This window comes from Sinohyriopsis cumingii, unplaced genomic scaffold, assembly GCF_028554795.1.
Source record: "Sinohyriopsis cumingii isolate HCF-2022 unplaced genomic scaffold, ASM2855479v2 utg000624l, whole genome shotgun sequence".
Taxonomy (NCBI): domain Eukaryota; kingdom Metazoa; phylum Mollusca; class Bivalvia; order Unionida; family Unionidae; genus Sinohyriopsis; species Sinohyriopsis cumingii.
Genome location: NW_028315919.1, coordinates 1,246,960 through 1,259,763, shown reverse-complemented (window position 1 = coordinate 1,259,763; position 12,804 = coordinate 1,246,960). Strand labels below are relative to the sequence as shown.

The window sequence follows — 12,804 nt, the reverse complement described above, 5'->3', positions numbered from 1 at the left end:
GAAGAGATACTAAAGGAAGTCCCGAGAGGGTAATTGCACATCGTTGGTGAGAGCAAGCTGAATTTGGAGAGAAATTCTGAATTTTGTACTGCCAAACCTTTCAGATTGCTTTAGGGTGATTTAAGTAAGTCTGTAGGTTAAGACTTTATTGGAATAGAATACGGGTAAGTATTCTTAAGGAAGCTGTTTCCTATAAGCCAGTAACAGTTAGTCAATACTTAAGCTAAGTAAATTGGTCGGTGATACAGTCGAGTAGACGAGAATGGCAACTGATAGGCACTTGGTCAAAGAGTTGAAGTCTATTGGTAAAGACGAAATATATATGAAGGAACCCAATTAGCGGAATTTGTAAAGCGAAATCTCAGGGAATACAGCGAACAACAGGCGGCACAAAAAGAAAGAATCAGACAAGCCGAGGAAAACGAAAGAATTAGACAAGCCGAGGAAAAGAAAAGAATCAGAAAAGCCGAAGAAAATGAAGGAGTTACACAAGCCGAGGGAAAAGAAAGAGAAAGAGATATTGAGTTTGCCAGATTACAGGCCGAAGAAAGAGCCAGGAAGAGAGAACATGCGTTAACCATGGACAGAATAAGAATCGAATCGGAATATAGGAGTGGCGAAGAACTGAATGAACATTCAGGACCCACAAGCAAAATATCAGAGGATAGACGTATCGTTCAGATAACAGTGCCGATGTTTAACGACAGAGACGAAATCATCGATAACTTTTTGAGTCAGTTTGAAAAATTAGCTTTAATCCATCAAACACCCAAAGACCAGTGGGCCATTAATATCTTGCATTTTTGCAAGGAGGTGCCAAGGATGTCTATCATAATATGGCACCGACTAAACCAGATGATTACGACGCTCTCAAGAAAGCGCTGTTAGGGCACTATGAGTTGACGGCTGCAAGTTTTCGTAAACTCTTGAGAGAGTAATCTAAGCGAACAACGGAGACACGCGCAATTTCATACTCGCATTAGCGTGCTTTTCGATAAATGAATTTAAATGACAGGCATCGCGCTCACTTATGAAGGGATACGGGAGGAGGTCTTGAAATAGCATTTCCTCATTACATATCGGATAGACCTGACCGAAGTTTTATCGAAGCTTGATTTCGCGACCTTAGAAGATATCAGTGTAATGGCTGAGCGATATGAGAGTGCACATTCTCATCCAATCACCTGGAGTGGCAGGGATAGACCCAACGTCACTGACTTTAAAAGAGCTAACGGTTTGACACCTCATAGGTGGAATGGTCAAAATGGTATGAAGCTAGGGGCTCATAACCTCAGCCGTGATCAGTTCCGTGGCCCAGGAAAGACCCAAGGGGTAGATAAGGGTACCCCTTGTTAGAAAGCTGAAGTTGTATGCTACGGCTAAAACAAACCTGGCCATATTCTCGAACACTGCAGGAAATATCGTCCCACGATAAATGCAGTGACTCCAGGCACAGGTAGAAGGTGTATACCTGTAGAATGGTCTAATACAGCAAAATCTATGGTAAATGGAGAGAAGGCTACCATGCTGAATGACACCGACTGTAGTTTTCCAGCCTTGGTGGATAGCATATTTGTAAAATATGCTGCCTATAAAGGTGAGAGAGTGGAAGTCCAATTTGCTAATAGGAGTAAAAATTCTCTCCCGGTTGTCTACATTGACCTTGATTCGCCGTATGTGAAAGGACGAATTGAAGCAGCGTGCTTGTCAAGATTATCGCACGACGTAATTTTAGGATGTAGGTATGTGTTTCCACAGTCTAATCCTATGACGTGTACACCTATACACGTGGGGTCCATACATACGAGGTCTATAAAGCGAAGGTCAAGGACGAAGCCGCTTAACTCCTCAAATTCGCCCATAGACAATTTGCCTCCTGGTGAGTTAAAGAGACTTCAAGAGGAAGATTCTACCCTTAACAGGATACGCGGGTATGCAAAGGAGGAGTCCATGCGAAACTTGCCAGAGGGCGAGGTAGAGTTCGTGCTGAAATGGGGTATCTTGTATCGATACACCCGGAAAGGTCTCGCGAGGTATAATGAAGTGATTGTACCTCGATCTAAGAGAAAATAAGTGTTTAGGCTAGCACACGAGAGTCTACTTGGAAGTCACATGGGCGTGGCAAAGACGAGAGATAGGTTAATGAGGAAATTATACTGGCCAGGTGTATATGGGGATGTAAGGAGGTTTTGTATGTCGTGTGACAAGTGTCCGCGGGTGGTACCTAAGACCTCACATTGTCCAGTGCCGCTAGTAACCACTCCTCTGATTGATAAACCTTTCTCGATGGTGGCGATGGACTTGATAGGTCCGATAAAGCCTGCGTCAGAAAGTGTCAATCGTTATGTGTAAACGATTGTTGACTACGATACCCGATACCCAGAGGCGCTTGCGTTGTAAAACATTAATTTAGTTACGGTGGTTGAGGCTTTGTTAGGAGTTTGGTCCAAAGTTGGTGTTCCTGAAGAGATATTAACTGACCAAGGGGCGCAGTTTGTTAGCCAGTGACGGAAGAATTGATCCGGTTACTTTCCATTAGGTGTCTGACTACTACTCCGTATCACTCGCAGTGCAATGGTCAAGTAGAGCGTTTCAATGGGACGTTGAAGCAAGCTATGAAGAAGTTGTGAGAAGGTCGACCCAAGGACTGGGGTCGATACTTCTCGCGATATTTTTCGCGTACCGCGAAGTACCCCAAGCTAGTCTAGGATTTTCACCTTTCGAACTAGTTTATGGGAGGACAATAAGAGGACACCCATGGCTGTATTGAAACAGCTATGGACGGATGAAAAGGAATCCGAGGAAGTACGAACAACGTATAAGTATGTTGTTGATCTCCTTAACAAGCTGGAGGAAGTTTGCAGCTTGGCCCAGAAGAATCTCTGTGACGCACAGGGAGGTCAAGCCAGGTACTACGACAAGAGGGCGAAGGAACGGAAGTTTGAAGTTGGTGACAATGTGCTGTTGTTCCCGATGGAGCACAACAAACTCCAAGTATCACGAAAAAGAAGGGTGGACAGAACTACCGTGTCCAGGTAGGAGATAAAGAGAAGTTGTACCACGTTAACCTTTTTAAACGCTATCTTGAAAGGGAGACACTCACTGAGCTCGTGGTTGTTACACTTGTGCCTGAAGAACCCGACGACAACGGAGGAGTGGCAGAAGTACTTCTTAGTTGTCATTTGACGAAGGATGAAACGTATGTCGACGTTGTACTTGACGTAACGTTAACTTCAGAACAACGTGAAGAGGTGAAGAAGATACTCCACGACTACTCAAGTGTCTCGACAGAAAGGCCAGGCATGACGGATTTGGAAGAGTTCAGCTTGAAGTTGCTCGATGAAACGCCTGTGAAACTGCAACCCTATCCTCTACCTCATACGAAGTTAGAAACTGTACGGGACGAAATTAGAACTATGCTTGACTTAGGGGTCATTGAACTAGCCCAATCTAAATATAGTTCATCGGGTAGTTTGGTCCAGAAGAAGGATGGTAATCACCGCTTTTGCGTCGACTACCGGAAATTGAACAGGATCACAGAATTTCAGGTCGAAATGTTACCGGATCATGAGTCTATATTTGCCGGAGTAACCAAAGCCAAATGTTTCTAAAATAGACTTGTCCAAGGGATATTGGCAAATTCCACTTCGTAGGGAAGACCGTCGAAAACTTTCCTTTGCAACACCAGATGGGACATAACAACGGGTAGTCATGCCGTTCGGGGTCCAGAATGCACCGTGCATTTTCACCCGAATGATGACGAAACTGCTAGAATCTTTAGGAGGGACCGGAGTTTCAAATTTCATGGACGATTTGTTATTGGCGACACCTACTTGGGAAAAACACGGGGTCTTATTGAGAAAAGTTCTGGAACGCATTCGACAGACAGGGCTCACTGCCCGACCATCTAAATGTCATAGGATTTCGGAGGTTGACTTATCTAGGACACACTCAGTGAAGATACATTAACCCCAGACAGTACTAAAGTCGACCAACTTCGGAACGCCGCACGTCCAACTACGAAGTCAGAAGTGCGACCTTTTTAAGAACATACAGGTTATTATCGTTAAGTATTCGCAAACTTCAGCGCTATTGCTAGTTCGTTGACTGACTTGGCAGGGAAGAAGGCTCGGACGAAGTTATTTGGACAGACGCTTGTGAGAGAGCATTTCAGACGTTGAATGATACGTTGACGTAAGACGTCGTAGTGAGACTACCGGAAGTGCTGTACAGGGAAAAAATGTATATGATAGAAAACTGATAAAAAAAACCCAAACAATACAAAACTAGTATTAAACCAGTTTCAAATCACAAAATCTACTAATTCCTTCTTCAAGGGCAAAAAGCCATAAAAGACAATTACATAAAATGAAACCAAAACAAATCATAAAACAAAAAAAAACAAGTACTATAGAGAATCTATTGGTGTTTGTTGTAGATATGTACATAGTCCATATACAGTCAAATAAGAAATAAGTTTAAACTACTTTGAATGTCGCTTTTACGGCGGAAATGACTAGAACTGACCCCAATTGATGTCATAATTAAGTAGGTCAGCAGTAAAATCTCTGCGCCATCTACCATTGGGCAATTGTATTTTATTTATCCATTATCTATTATTTTGCTGAAATTGCATCATTACGTTGGCAATATTTAATAACTTAATAGATGCTTTTAAATAAATTTATGAAGGAATTTTTTTAATGTTTGAGGTTGTTTAACAGAAACATAATGTAATCGCCCATAACTCAAACTGGAGCATATAAAAAAGGACACCCCACCCCCAACCCCCGCAAACAAAATAAAAAAAAACAAAAAAAAAAAATATTGGATTCGCTGGCTTAAAACACTCAACCCCAGCGTTTGAATCATGAAGAAAGCAAACGGGCATTTGTTCATGCATAGGTAACAAGGAATTTATAAGCTACCAAAATCAATTTTTCTCTCATTAGTTTGCTTTCTCGCTATAGAACCAAGTCAACAGTGTATCATATTAGGAATGAAGGGAACAATATCAAATATAAAAAAGATAACCTTTTTATAATAACAGACATCAACTGTGTGTAGGAAATGGAGCCTTTGTATCTTATTAAAATTCAGCAAAAAGCAATGAATGCACTTTACTCTAAATATATATCTTAAACGCTCAAATATTTTCAACCAGCGTTTAAACTGAGCATTCAAGGACACTAAGGAACTCTTGATGCTGCATGCTTTTAGACAGGTTAATAGGTTTTTTGACAACTTATAGTTGGCACTACAAACACTAAAATACTTTATGTTTTACTTATTGTCTCTCTCTTTTCATTATTTCCCACATGGCAGATGGAAAACGAAATATATAAAAATATTTAGTAATGTATATCCTTCTCAAATATTAATATAGTCAGTAACGTCTTTGTATGCAATGATCAATAGCAACTGCCACCAAAGAAACATACATAACATGAACGTCTCTTCAATAAATGATTCTTCGACGAGCAACATAAAATTGCAAGTAGGGTTTAAGTATTCGATCCATCTACATTTCGAATACCATCTTTGTTATGACTTTTGAGGCATGCATTAGATGTTCCTCAAGTATTCAAGCCAGAAGAAGTAAATACCGCCTATCTTACCTGGATGATGCCAGAACTTTCTGAGTGTCGTTCACCATGACCATCATGTCCAAATGCTATTGGAAGGCCTGTGGAAGTGTGCACATTACTCTCCACTCTATATCCTGAAACAAAATTAAGATAATAAATTACACCACTCTCTTTAACTAAAAACTTGAAATAAATTAAAATCATTACATATAGACACAAAGATAAAAGATTTATCCAAAGAACAACCCACACGAAATGGATCTTTCGTTGTTGTCGGTGGTGTTGTAGTTTTGCTAGGTGGGTCTGATTTTTCACAAATATACACAGAATAATAACACTGTTGCAAACTTGTTATTTTTATCTCATGTGTAACCTCGTATATTTATTGTGTAGACGTGGTTTACAAGTGATATCATACTAATTAACAGATCGCAGATGTAATTCTAACCGAAATTGTAATAAAGTTGATCAGCAATGTAATGATAACCAATCCTATTATAAAGTTTAACCGATAAGAAAACAACTTCCTCATCAGATCATATTATAACTTTGTTTTAAAAAAATACAATTTCAACAGCTAAAATTATAATAATTGCAGAATTCGCCGACAAAGTTAATCCAGTGAGTTAGACAGCAGCGGCGGATTTAGGGATGTGTGGGCCCTGTGCGAAATGAGGACAATGAACCCCCAAAATCTAATTTCTATATCACTGAAGAAATTCAGCGAAATAAATATAGAATATACAGGTTTGTTTTCAAAATCAAATTCATTGTTAAATAATTTGCTTTATTTATACTCTGTATTTTTTTTAAAATCCAAACTTTTTGGGCCTCCCTAGCGAAGAGGTGACATAGAGGTAAAGAAAATTGATAAATATAGTATTCAAACGTAATGATAAATCTGCGCTTGTGCATTTAGTAAAATAAGAAAATGAGCATATAATGAAAAGATTACTGCATTTGTTTGGGAAAATATGAACTCGTTTTGTCGGATGCATATACTGCACTCCCAAAGTCGTACAGTATTTTCATCCGAAAAAACTCGCTCATATTTTTCTAATATAAATGCAGTCCTCTATACTTATTGGTTAAATGCCTCAAATTACTGGTGAACACTGTTAAAATTTATTACATTAATGATTATTATTGCAATTTGCTCATCGCTCAAAGTATGTGCTTGAAAGTTAAGTCTGGTGCGGAATGTTTGAAAATCTGTTCGCTTGTTCGTTACTAAACTTCACACAATTATTATTCCTGCGGTTAGAACAGCGATTAAATTATTTTGGGAGTATGAATTCTTGCTAAACTTGCCCATGTATGAAAATGCGCAGCCCACACGACAGAATAAACACAAAACAGTACCATTTCTAAGTATGTGTATTCATGGTTACCTGTAATACTATCATTATTTCTATCCAAAGGAATATTTGATGGCACCCTCATTCTATCAACTCCAAACAGTTGATCCTGGAAAAATAACAAGAAGAAAAGTTCTCAGTACTGTTACGTATATCTTATTTAATATATATATATATATATATATATATATATATATATATATATATATATATATATATATATATATATATATATATATATATATATATAAATTTAATGAAACTACGTGGGTTAAGAAGTAAACACTTTTTTTAAATTTTTATTCTGGGAATAAAATCACTGGTCTAATCAAGGCCATATTCTGTGTATGTGATATAAACATGATCACATGACCCTTGATGATATTTAGGAAAGCCCATGTAACTCAATGTTTGAAAGAAATAATTTTAGTAGAAGTTGGGTAGTTAAAGTGTTATGTTGTGCTGTTTAGAGTTATTTCATATTACTTGTTTGGAGTTATTTCAAATCACTTGGACTCAAGAGTTTTCACACAAGGAAAGATATTGCTTACAAATTCAATTTGGATTTCCAACACCGGAGTGCCATTATTTGTATTTCTACCAAGAACAGTAGATAAGAACAGTACTGACTACAGCATACGTCATAGTCATCCATCTTGGATTTTACATCAGGACTCGAATTTGAAATTATTAGAACATTTATTACTAGGACTTTTGCAATTTAATACGTGGAGTATTCTTAGATTAATTTTGGATTTGATTCTTGAAACCGTCAGTTCTCCTTTTTTCATTTTTTACAGAATTTTCCAGAAAAAAAATTATTTGTTAAATTTTAGAAAGCATGTTGTTTTCACTCTTTCCGTATTACTGTTTATTAGAGCCTAATCACGTAACATTATTAAAATATGAAGAAAGCCATGAAAAGTACTCATTAATTTGCAAAAATAGGTTTTCAAATTATTTTTATCTGCATTGATGACATGATATTTATCAGAGGAATTTCATAATCTGACTACAAACAAAGCAAATTTGGATCACACATAATGATGATCATAAAGAAGAATCAAAACTGATACTTGATTTACACGTTCAAAATGTTTGCTTTTGTCACGCTCCACTTAATTAAGGATAGAAATTATGCTTACTCTACCTTGATTTCGGCCAAAATTGCTGGTGGTTGAAGTTCAGGAAGATGCCTGCAAAATGGTGCGTTGCGCACATGCTCCAGCAATGGGTCCATTTCAATTGTCCAAGTTCCAATAACAACGCCACAAACATAGCACTGCACAGAGTCTCCATCGTCTAGCGAAAACAACAAGTCAAAATTGGTGATAGCGTAGCGTTAAGCAAATTTATATCAGCCGACATACTGTGCGTGGACGTCTTGTGTACACCAAAAAATGAAGTAAATATGGAGGAATATAAAATGAACGTTTGATATTGTGACATAAATATCTGCAAAAATATTTGAATACATGTCCAAAATTGAATTGTACTCGTCAATTTTATATATATATATATATATATATATATATATATATATATATATATATATATATATATATATATATATATATATATATATATATATATAAGTAGTAAATGGGGCCAACCTAGCGACAAGGGACTTTACCATGCAAAAACGGTCCATGCACTCTGGCGACAATGGGAATTTAACATGGGAATGTCACCTGGGGATCAATGGGAATTAAACATTGGTAACGTCATAGGTTTATAGGGTCAAAACCTTTTATAGGGTGAAATGTATTTGTAGGGACAAAGGGTTGATAGGGACAAACATAGACATACAGAAACAAACAAATACACATTCAGACACACAGAAAAGAGGACAGAAATATTCTAAAGAAAGACTCACAGATAGAATAGAGACTCGATAAAGAAAAGTCTGTTGTATGGGTTCAAAACATTTATTCAAGTACATATATACATAGGCTCTCTGGCCTGTGCTTTGGTCTAAGCACTATCCATTAAATACATAAACATTTGAACATAGAAGAAACATATTTACGAGTTGTTTAGTTATTGACACCAGTAAACTAATGTTTAAAATTAACGTTCACTCCTTTCTAAAATCACTTCATATGCAACGAATTTACATTAAATGTTCGTTTATAAGAAAAAAGCTAAAACAAAACAAGTAACAAACAATCAAATAAGAGAAAGTTCGTGTTTGTCTCTCTATCCATCACACACGTTGTTTAAAATCTGGTCAGCTGCCACTTGTGTCCCAGCATAGATGTTTCCCATCTCGTATTCCCTGTCACTCGTAAATCTGCTGTTACGTCCATCGTGCTAGGTACACTTATCGGTAAGCAGATCAAGAGCAGTGATCGTCTTCTTCCCATGGAGGTACAACATATGCCATATGAATAGTCACTTTTCCATCGGTGATGTCAAATTTTTCTCTCACCGACCGCACATCTTCAATAGCCCTCAAAAGTTTGGAAGAAGTTATTTCTGTAGGTGTGCTAAATCCGAGACATACAGGCGAGTTCAAACTGTCGTGATACATAGATAAGCTCAAACGACCTTCATCTTTGACTTGGCAATGACATTTGAGTTCCTCTAACAGTGAGTCAAGTAGATCCGTAATGAAACCTGATACTTCCTCGTCTGGAACGTCAGACGCGAAGTCTTTAAATTTCACCGTGTAGGTGTAAGTTGTCGTTCTAAATTTTCTCGAGGTCGCTGTCTGGGTCATTTGGATGCTAAAATACTCCTTTAGGTCTATTGAATCCTTTCCCTTCTTGAATGCACTTTGCTGTGACGGTATGGTGGTGAAAGAGGTCAATGATGTTTGTTCCTTCTCTTTTTTCTTCTGCTTAGAGTTATTCATCTTTCTCGTCGCTTGTCCTCGCAATGAAGTGTCGTTCTTGGAAGTCGTCCCTTTTTATACTGGGTGATATCAGCATGTCCATAAGGTAAAGTTTTGTGGTCTGGAAGTTTCACTGGTTGCACGTAGTTTGTCATGGCATTAGTACATAACAACTAAGATGTGGTATTGCATTGGTGATGTGATCGTGAGGCATAGAATCACACCCGAGTTTCTCGTTGGACTTGAGTCTTACGCTCTATACTTGCTGTTTAAAAGGATTCATTTTTGTCGATTGGTCTTGGTAGTGACAATGAACTACTGGTCTTGGACGTTGTCCCTTTTTATATGCCGACCAATATCGATGTGACCGTACGGCAACGTAAAGTGATTGGGAAGTCTCACTCGCTTCTGGTACACGATTTGATAGACTTTTTCCAGGGGTCGACTGACGATGTGGTGAGTGGGTAAACGTACAATCTTGTTCGGTTGGTGAGTGGTCACTTTAAAGTTTCCATCCTCTCCCGATTGCAAGGCTTCTTTCAATACCCCAAAGTTGACCACTCGACTGGTACGATAATTCAGAGTCAGTCCTTTCACTTTGCACTCCGTGTGCACTTCTCCTTGTTTGTCCCGGTATTGGTAGCCGTAATTTTTAGGACCGCCACTCGGGAAACTTAGAATCTTGTCGTCGGGGTGTTCGTCTGTCCAGGCTCCTAAACGGTTTTCTTCGATGTTAGGGTGTTGCTGACCCGGTCGATCGATGTAGATGCAACTGTCCGTGTCAAAGTACAGGACACTATACCCTAACAGTTCTAAAGCTTCGTACAATTTTAAGCGAACATGGGCTGTCACATAAGTCGCAATGATGACATTTCCAAAAGGGTCGTCTTGTACAAAGTCCAGATCTTCTTCGTAATTGACCAAGATCAAATCCTCACGAACGATGTCCACGTGTTTCATGTATTTGGTTTTGTCGTGAATCATCTGGAAGTAGCGGGAAGGTTCTGTCAAATATTCCGTCTTGAGTAAACACGGTCGTTGTGCCATTTTACCCCACAAGCAATTTAACATCACTTTGGCAAACGATCGCCTGCCTTCGTTTTTCTCGATGTGGTCTAAAGGAATACCTTCTTGTTCATAGTATTTCTCTTTGAATGTCTTTTCGTCTTCGGAAGTGTGACACCAGGAAGGATAGCCGCTGGCTTCTTGTTTCAGTTTCAAAAAGGCGTCCACGTAGTCTGCGAAAATGCCTTTCTGACTGGGGTCACCCTTGTGGTATTGTTGTGTCTTGGGAAAGTGGCAAATTTCGTACACTTCTAACAGTTGGTATCCCATGTCCAGAGCTTTGAACAATTCCACGCTAACCCACGTCCCCGTCAAGGCACGTTCTTCCTGGGTGTGCTGACAAGGCTGATCTTGGTTGCACGTTTCGGCACAAGTACAGCACAAAGGAAACATCAGTTTGCCTTGGCAATGGTGAGGTAGCACGGGATGATACAAGTCCGTGGGAGGCAAGACTTTGCACTTGATCAGACCTTCGTATTGTCGAATGTTTTTCAGGTCGATGTGTTCCGTCAGCAATTGCGGGTGCCCTGCAGGAAAGTGACAATATTTGCACACGTAAGGATACAGCGAACACACGTCCAAGTATCTGATTTCTTCTTCTTTCTCTTCGTCGGCTTGGTACAGCAAACAGGTGGCATTGGTTCTACCTCCGTACAAACTATTCATTGGGTTCAGGGGGTCCACCCACTGGTAACTTTCTACGATGCGTTTAAATTCGGGATCGATTTTCAAACGGTGATCGTACTCGTGTTCCCACATTTCCACCACTTGGTATCCTTGCTGTTCTAACTTTAGGCGACGCTGACATGTGTCCTGGTACAAGTCTTCCATGGTTCGTTGTAAAAACTGATTTTTAGTGCTACGATCAGGGTAACAGACGGGACATCCGTGAAATAAGCAACCGTTAAACTCGTACACGATCTTGGGGTTTTCTAAGTTCCAGCCATCTACCGAATACATTCCGATGGTCTTTTCGCCCCCTCCGTTGCGGGCATGCTGAATCCATTTGTTTTCCTTGTCGCACAAGTAATGTAACCAACGTAGGGCTTTGACCGAGTATTGACGTTTGACAAAGTTGGTCGTTTGAGGGCTGATGACAGCCACGGTGTTTTCAGGCATGAATCGTTGTCGATACACTAAGGAACACGCTTTGGCAATGGTGCAAGCTTCTTTCAAAGGATCGACCCCTCCGTGTTCCATGAACAGTTCTCGAAATTTTCCACAGCAACGCCGTAAAATGTCCACGTCGGAACGACAATACTTTAGCATTTCTTCCTGAAAATCGAAAGGGTCCGAGGCGTGAGCCTGGTACCAAGCGTAGAAAGCTTCTCGTTGTTCGGTACGCATGTTGTCGGGGTCGTAATAGTGAGCCTCATGTAAATGGGGTAGAACGGCGTGTTGATTGGCTTCCGTATTGAAAAAGTGTGGAAAGTACCCTTTAGCCATTTCTGTCATTCCAAACGTTTTAGGCATTCGACTCAAAGGCATGGCCAAATAGCTCATCGAATCTTTAAACTGTACTTGTCCCACTTGCATGAAAATGATTTTGGCTCCGTTCAAAGTCACTTTAGGACGTTCGGTGCCATGTTCCGTATAGTATCTGAGAAGAAACTGTCCATCGTATCCGGAGAAATTGTGAGCCATCACCGTGGCATGACGATGACAATCTCCGTAACGTTCGATGTCCTCTTGGCTCCACGTCTTGTCGATGGGGTCTAAGACCCATCGAGCGAAATCGGCTAGCGTGTTCGGTCCTCGAAAGATTTTTTCACGTCCTCCAGGAATCTTGCTGCAGTGAGGGCAATGAATGAAGATAGGTTCTTGAATGCACTTCTCGCACGCTCGATGAGCCACGCAGAAATTAGGAATGTGAATGCCAGTCTCTTGCATGCATTCGAAATCGAAAAAGATGAAATTGCTTTTCTTCTTGTAACCATCCTCTTTCTCTGGTGGGGGT

At 39.7% G+C, this 12,804-nt stretch overlaps 1 protein-coding gene across 1 annotated transcript in view; it reads right to left on the bottom strand.

The window, feature by feature from the left end:
• Positions 1-12,804, bottom strand: part of LOC149773584 (baculoviral IAP repeat-containing protein 3-like) — a 47,493-nt gene that overhangs the window by 13,427 nt on the left and 21,262 nt on the right. The window contains exons 3-5 of the mRNA XM_089946280.1: positions 8,097-8,248; positions 6,980-7,055; positions 5,619-5,722 (exon numbers count right to left, since the gene is read on the bottom strand). Coding sequence (XP_089802406.1) covers positions 5,619-5,722; positions 6,980-7,055; positions 8,097-8,248 — 332 coding nt within the window. The remainder of the gene's footprint in view (positions 1-5,618; positions 5,723-6,979; positions 7,056-8,096; positions 8,249-12,804) is intronic.